At 45.5% G+C, this 8,326-nt stretch overlaps 1 protein-coding gene across 1 annotated transcript in view; it reads right to left on the reverse strand.

Moving 5' to 3' along the window:
- SYTL3 (synaptotagmin like 3) overlaps window positions 1-8,326 on the reverse strand; it is an 81,700-nt gene that overhangs the window by 23,151 nt on the left and 50,223 nt on the right. Inside the window, exon 8 of the mRNA XM_055087412.1 lies at window positions 6,427-6,561. Within this exon, the coding sequence (XP_054943387.1) occupies window positions 6,427-6,561 (135 nt within the window). The remainder of the gene's footprint in view (window positions 1-6,426; window positions 6,562-8,326) is intronic.

An 8,326-nucleotide genomic window follows, 5' to 3' on the forward strand; every position in this document is an offset into this window, starting at 1 on the left:
CGCATAGCACAGGGAGATCAGCTCTGTGCTTTGTGACCACCTAGAGGGGTGGGATAGGGAGGGTAGGAGGGAGGGAGACGCAAGAGGGAGGAGATATGGGGACATATGTATATGTATAGCTGATTCACTTTGTTATAAAGCAGAAACTAACACACCATTGTAAAGCAATTATACTCCAATAAAGATGTTTAAAAAAAAAAAAAAAGACAGGTTGAGACCCACCCAAAAACTACATGGCAAATCAGAAGTAGAGCTGGAAGTGGGCCTTTGTTCATAATCCCTTGGGCCATCGACTAATGGTAGTGTCTCTGAGTAAGTCAACTGTGTATCTGCTTGGCCAGGGAAAGTGCAGCCTCAGATAATGAGAGGACTGCAGAGCACGTCCTTTGGTCTACCGCATTCCCTCAGAGATAACTTATGACTTCACCACCATTGCCCTGGGAAGGTTTTCTGCTTCTATTTTCCCTGTAGACAGAGCAGAATCTTCAAGCAAGTTGAACCTTTGAGCAGCAATCAGGGTTAATCAAGAGGTCCCAGCCCAGAAAAACAACTAAGAACTCAGCCTGACTTTTATTAGAGCCATGGGCTCTGTCTGATTGTGAAAGAAAAGTAAATCTGAGCAAAAGCGAAGGAGAACTACTTTAGTCAGGCAGAGAGCATTCAGTGACTTTCTCTGAAGGTCACGAGTTATCTATTATAACCGCAAGCAAGGCCTGATGCCCTTTGATTTTACAAAAGCAGAAATCAAGGAAAGTCAACTGAAACCACAGCTATACTAAATATAGATAAATAAATCTTGATCCACAAGAGCACGCGGAGAGCATTACTCCAGGGAGGTCAGATGGCCGCTGTTTAACAGCGTTTACGCACAACACATAAATGTTTTTGAAACCGCAAAGTTCTTTGATAATTGCAATATTGTTTTCAAACAAACATGGTAGAACCTTAAATATTATGGCATTCAGATGATTTTTTCAAGAGATAGACCTCTAAGAGATCACTTCAGTATAATTGTCTATTATTTACTCTGGTTTTTGTTCTTAATAAAAAATAGATTAATATGAGTATATAGCTAAATACAACACTCTTTATTAAAAAGTCACTGCAGCCAGAGATGTTCAGAGATACTAAAGGAAAGTGGAAGTTTCCAAAACCCCAATGAGTGCTGTGAGCGGGGGCGGTGAACGCTTTGAGCCACTCCCCACTTAGTAGTGACCCAAATGCCACATCTCAAATCAATGTTTAAGAGAAACAACTAGGGAGCTGGATTGTTACTTCAAAGATTAAAAACCCTTCCAGCATCCAAGCTCCTGCCCATCCATGTGCAAGGAACTCCGATGTGTATGCCCAGCATGTGGTCACTTCGCCAGTCACAGTGTCTTCACTGCCAGGGAAAATGTCAACTGCATGAAAACATGGATATAAATGCATTCTTTTTTAGATTTAAAAAAAAAAAAAACAGACGTGAAGGCAAAATGGAAACTCAGACAGGAACTCTAATGATTTTTCCCCCCAGGGAATCGCTAAAAATTTACCACTCTACCAAGTTCTAGCTCCTAATGACTGGAGGGTTTTTTTTGTTTTTTTTTTTTTGCATGTCTTTTTTCTTAAAAACACAAATTGGGGTTTTTCTTCTCACAAACATTACATGTTTATGGAGAAGATACAGAAAATACAGATAAGACCAAAAAGTATTTAATGAAAAAGCATAAGCCCACCATTCTCAACCTCTTGGTATAATCCTTTCAGTTATTTTACAGTGTCTACAGTATAATCATTTTGTTTTTATAAATATGGGCTACTATATACTATTTTGTAACTTGATATAATATTCTTTAACCACATTATTTTTAATAGTTGCAAGGTATTCCTGTGAATAAATGTACCATAATCTATTTAACCATTGCCCTATTTTAGACATTTTTGGCTATTTTCAATGTTTCAAAATTTAAAAAGATTATAAACAATGCTGTCTTTGACATCCACATATACACAGTTCTGGCAACATTCATGATGATTCTTAAAGAATATTTCCTGTAACTAAAATATTTGGATTAAAGAGAACATGCGTTTTAAAGCCTTTGATGTATATCGCTGGTTGCCCTCCAGTTCACCCCAGCAGTTCACATGAACACCTGCCTCTCCCACATGCTGGCCAACAGTAAGCCGTGCCACTTTTTTTGTCTTAAGATTTTTTTTTGATGTGGACCATTTTTTTTTTAAGTCTTTATTGAATTTGTTACAATATTGCTTCTGTTTTAGTTTTTTGGCCATGAGGCATGTGGGATCTTAGTTTCCCGACCAGGGATCGAACCCGCACCCCCTGCATTGGAAGGCGAAGTCTTAACCACTGGACCGCCAAGGAAGTTCCTGTGTCACTTTTTAAATTTGCTAAAATGGTCCCCAAATAGCACTTGCTTTAATTTCGTACTGATTTAACTACTCAGGAAGTTGAGTGTTTCCCCTATTTATTGCCCATTTGTATTTCTACTTTTGTAATAAGCAGAGACTTAATAAGCTTTTTCTAGCCTCAACTTCCTGTTTCTCAGAGAATATAAATGTCTCTCAGAAGAGAAGGCAACATCTTTGGGCAAGAAACAAAACGTATTTGCTTTGTGGGAGTTTAGTTTCCTTAAACAAACACTGCTTCAGACTAAGGGGAACAGGTTCGGATTGAATATGTAATAATTCAATCTCATGATGATAAATGTTCAGGGCACAAATCGGAGAAGAGTTTAGAAGAAAGGGAGTTGAGAGAGCCGGGTTGAATTTGCACTACAGTTTGGACGTACTTCCCTAAGAAACAGCCTGAGTAAGATGCATACACTCGCCGCACCCTCTCACCGAGCATCCTTCCTGACAGTTCTGAAAGGTCTTCTAGGTGTAGATCAGCCCCAAGTGAGCAGAGCTGAACCAGGGTGTGGGGGGCAGTTTAAGAGTTCATCAGCTCCCCTGGGATAAGACAAAAGACCTGGGCTTTGACTCACAGTCAGAGTTCTGCAGTGACTGCGTGACCTCAGCAAGTTACGTACGTAACCTCCATGAGCCTCAGTTTTCCCATTTGTGAAATGGGATAATAGCATTTATTATTATCCCATTTCCACGGACAAGAGCATTGTGAGAATGATCGGGAGGCGAAGCTCCTAGCTCTGCAGTTGGCACACAGTAGGCTTTCAATAATAGCTCTGATAGGAGTGAATCCAACCATGTCACAAATGTTTACTGAGTGCCACCGACGTGTCGGGCACCACTCTGGACGCCTGGGTATTACAACAAATGATAAACCACAGGTAAGCTAATTATACAGCTGTAGAAGGTGATAAGAATGCAGATGAACAGAGAGCAGGTGAAGGCAAGGCAAGGCAGGCAGGGCAGGGCGTAGACCTCCCGAGAAGGTGACTTTGGAGCAAAGACTTGAAGGGAGGGAGGGAGGGAGCTTGGGACCTGGGAGAGGGAACAAGCCCCAGGAGCGCCCGGGGCAGGCGTGCGCCTGGCTGCTCTAGGACCCGTGCTGCCGAGCGGAATGAGCAAGGGGGCGGGTGTGGATGGCGCACAGCTCGCGTGGGGCCCCGGGGAGCGCTGTGGGGTGGATCCTGGCCCGCGTCCCTGCCGCTGCATTGGTTCCTGGGCCTTGAAGGAGCTCAGAGGCCAGTCTAGCGGACCGTGGACAGTGTGGGCTCCCCGGGAAGGAGGGTTTAGTAGCCTCATCCTCCCGGATCAGCCTTGTAAAGGCTCAAGCTAGCTGGAGCCTTTGGAGCCCGTATGTTACCTGGGGTGGAAGCAACCCTTCCCATGGATCTCGGAAAAGCTCCCAGAGGCCACTCCTATGCTTCGCCTGTCTGTACCCACCACGGGGTTCAACCCTAGGAGAGAATGTTCTGGAGCCGCCCTTGCTTACCTCCCCCTCGGGGAAGCATTTCCTCAGTGCTTTCACCTTTCTCAACTATTCTCCAGTATAAACAACACCGAGGAAGGTGCTGGGTCATCCTCCAACACCAGCTCTCCGAGACACCCTGGCAGGACCACCCCAGACTCTCATGACCTTAGGGCATCCAAGAGGCGGAGGGTAATTTCATCTGGCTCTGCTAGGACCGCTGTGCGACACAGGACAGGAGGCTGCCCTCAGCACGAGTTGGGAAGGGCTCACAAGAGGAGCTGTGTGAACTGAACAGCTACTGCCTTGGACAGCACAGCCCTAGACTGTTAAAGAATCCTTAACAAACACCATACTTTACTCGGGTTTGAAATTGCCAGGGCTCAACCTGTGTGTTTCTGCAACCTCACCGTGCAGATGAACCTCCTAGGGCTCTTCTTAAATTGTAGGTTCGGACTCCAGCAGGCCTGGGGTGAGGCTGGAGATTCTGGTTTCTGACAAGTGCCCGGGAGTGTGCAGAGCAGGGGTCTTCATGGAGGCAGGACCACCCACAGGAGACAGTGGTTGGAGCCAACAGATGGGCTGGAGCTGCTAGCATTTAGTGCATTGAACCAAGGATGTTAGCTACTCTTCAAGGTCTAGCCTGCTTCTGCCGTGACTTCTGAATATTCGACTGGACATTCAAGGGGACTGGGGAAGTGTGTCTGACGTGAGCACCATGTTCCACTAAAACGCAACAACCCCAAGGAGCAGAGAGTTAAAGTACTAGCTCTGGACCACACTCCTTGCCACTAAAGGAGCTGGAAGGTGAACCAAGACGCTGGTTTCTAGGAGCTGAGTTCTTTTTTTTTTTTTTTTTTTTTTTTTCGTGGGCTTCTCACTGCTGTGGCCTCTCTCACTGCGGAGCACAGGCTCCGGACGCGCAGGCTCAGTGGCCATGGCTCACAGGCCCAGCCGCTCCGCGGCATGTGGGATCCTCCCAGACCAGGGCACGAACCCGCGTCCCCTGCATCGGCAGGCGGACTCTCAACCACTGCGCCACCAGGGAAGCCCAGGAGCCGAGTTCTTAACCACTGTTATTACGCCACGGAATGTGAGCATTCATTTGATTCCCAAAGCAATCCAGTGAAATAAAAAGAACAACTCTCCAGACTTCCCTGGCGGTCCAGTGGTTAAGGCTCCATACTTCTAATGCAGGGGGCACGGGTTCGATCCCTGGTTGGGGAATTAAGATCCCACATGCTGTGCGGTATTGCCAAAAAAAAGAACAACTTTGATACCATCTCCTTGATGAGGACTCTGAAGTTTAGGGAGTCTTTATGATTGTTTAAGATCATTGAATAAGTTAAAGATCCATGACTGTAATTGAAGCCTCACGGCCCCTCACCCAAGGCTCCATCTAACATATCAAGCACATATCACATGTTTAGGCACAGAGTAAACATTCATTCAATGTTTTTGAATAATGAATAAAGTAATAAAAAGGCCTGCCTATGAACAGACACTACATTTAAAACACCACAAAGCAATCTCAAAAAAAAGAAGAGCAAAGTTGGAGGACTTTACTCAACTTCAAGACTTCCCACAAAGCTACAGTAATCATGTCAGTGTGGCCTTGGCATAAGGACAAAGAGATCAGTGGAGCACAATAGAGAACCTAGGAAAAGATCCACACTTATACGGTCATTTGACTTTGAACAAAGACACCAAAGTCAATGGAAAAATGAGAGTCCTTTTTTTTTTTTTTAAATGGTGCTGGAATAACCGTGTATTCATATGGGGAAAAATGAACCTCAATCTGTACCTTACACCATTCAAAAAAAAGAATGAGCTGGAGCATGGACCACACATAAAAGCTAAACTTTTATAAAGCTTCTAGAAGAAAATATAGGAGAATATCTTCATGACTTATGGGTAGATAAGACAGAGGAGTAACCATGAAAGAAAAATCTGACAAATCAGACTTAATCAAAACTAAACACTTCTCGGGTTTCCCTGGTGGCGCAGTGGTTGAGAATCCGCCTGCCAATGCAGGGGACACGGGTTCGAGCCCTGGTCTGGGAAGATCCCACATGTCGCGGAGCGGCTGGGCCCGTGCACCACAACTACTGGGCCTGCGCGTCTGGAGCTTGTGCTCCGCAACAAGAGAGGCCGCAACAGTGAGAGGCCCGCGCACCGCGATGAAGAGTGGCCCCCGCTTGCCACAACTAGAGAAAGCCCTCGCGCAGAAATGAAGACCCAACACAGCCAAAAATAAATAATAAATAAATTTAAAAACTAAACGCTTCTCATCCGAAGACACCACCACTTATTATTAATTACTCTCTGTATGAATGAAAATGTTCACAATAAGATGTAAAAAAGAAAACCACCATCAGAGTACAGCCAGGCTTTTCCCAGCTCTCAATCTAAGTAAAATATCACCTCTGCACTCTATATTACGCTCCAGTTTATCCCACAAGACAACACGGCACTCGTGTTGCCTAACAATCCAATTTGACGTCATGGCAACAACCACACGTCGCGTGTCAAGGATATCAGACAAGACTCACGTGTCTCAAGCCTCCTGAGAATAAAGTGTTGGGCGCTGGACTGGATGAGATATCCTCTTTCTTCAAAACCGGGCTAGTAGGGCATTTGGGACTCTCTTGATTAAGCGGTTTCAGAATATCTGGTGCGCTGACCTTCTGAAAAAGAAAACACAGAATTAGTATAGTACAGTCTGCGTCCCAGTTTGAGTTTGTTCAAATGTGATGACTTCAGCGAGCATGGCCTGCGTGTCACTAATACGCAAACTTCCGGGTGCTGAGTAAGAGGCCACACTTCCGTTTGGATAAATGCATACACACGCGGGGCCCCAAGGCAGACATCATCGAGCTTTGGAACATTCATGAACAGGGATGGGCGGGTTACTTATGGATTAGTACAAGTCTTAAAGCAACTGAAGTCCACATTTGACCTTAATAACGATGCAGGCATTTAATCACATGAAATATAGTATTCAGCCTGACAGCCTCTAAAGTGCTCATAAAAAAAGGAAAAAAATCAAAATATGTCTCTAAATTTTATAAAAATATTTTTTAATAGTTGGTACTTCTTCTATAACATGTACATCCTGTGCTTTCTAATATGGTAGCCACCAGCCACATGGGGCTATTTAAATTCCAATCAGCTAAAATCAAATAAAATAAATTCAGCTCCCTGGTTACACTAGACACATTTCCAGCGCTCAGTAACCACATGCGGCAGTGGCAGGAAAGTTCTATCGGACGGCGCTAGGACAGAGCAGGGAGGTAAACCTCCTCCTGGTTGAAAAGACAAAGTTCCCAAATCGAGACTTTAGGTTTTGACACTGGCTTGGAAGTGGAACGTGGAAATACAAACAGCTGCACCATGGTCATGATTTTCAGGAATAAAGAGCTAAGACTATTACAGAACAAATGAAAGATGTGATTACCTCTAAATTATGGTTCATGCTCTCAATTCCCAGAACTCAACTCAACTCCATCAGACATTTGTTAAGCAACACTCTATTCAATGTGCCGCTGCCCTATGTCCTGGGAGTGGGAGCGGGGGGGAGGGGAGGAAGGAGGAGAAGATGCTTGTCTGTTCTCCAAAGGCTCACTAGCTCGTTAGAAATACACACCATTAAAATGGAAGTACGAGCCGAGTCAACGGGAAAGAGTGGGAGACCTTATGCCGAAGAGGCACCTGGGATGGTCCTCAGTGGGAGTGTGACCTGAGTGGGTGTCAAGGGCTGGCTGGGGAAAGACCCAAAGGTAAGGCATCCCGAGTGGAGGGGCTGTCGTGATGGTCAGGTATGGAGCATGTTCTTAGACCTGCCAGAGGCCAAAGCAACTGCAGAGACGCAAGAGGTCTGGCAGAGACTCGGACGCGAGATCACACACGCACAGTGATGCGTGATGTCGTCCAGAGGACAGGTAGCTCGGGGACACTAAAGCGTGGGCACAGGGGAGGAGACATAGGGCTGGAGGAGCCGGAGGTCCAAAGGGAGGATTTCAGAAATGAAGGTGTTAGGAAAGGTTTTTCATATAGTTCAAAAGCCCGTGTGCTACACCTACTGAAGTCTGCACACCTAGAGCCCGTGCTCCGCAACAAGAGAAGCCACTGCAATGACAAGCCCGCCACCGCCACGAACAGCGGGCCCCGCTCGCTGCAACTAGAGAAAGCCCGCGCGCAGCAACGAAGACCCAACGCGGCCAAAAATAAATAAATTTATTTTAAAAGTATTTTTAAAAAATAAAGATGTACTCTTTATACTCCAACCCTATAATTATTTAGCATTTATAGATCATGCCATGATTACTGAGTACTTTATAAACATTTGGCTAAATTTCTCTTTAAAACAGCCTTATCGGGCTTCCCTGGTGGCGCAGTGGTTGGGAGTCCGCCTGCCGATGCAGGGGACACGGGTTCGTGCCCCGGTCCGGG

This window comes from Physeter macrocephalus, chromosome 10 (genome assembly GCF_002837175.3).
Source record: "Physeter macrocephalus isolate SW-GA chromosome 10, ASM283717v5, whole genome shotgun sequence".
NCBI classification, from domain to species: domain Eukaryota; kingdom Metazoa; phylum Chordata; class Mammalia; order Artiodactyla; family Physeteridae; genus Physeter; species Physeter macrocephalus.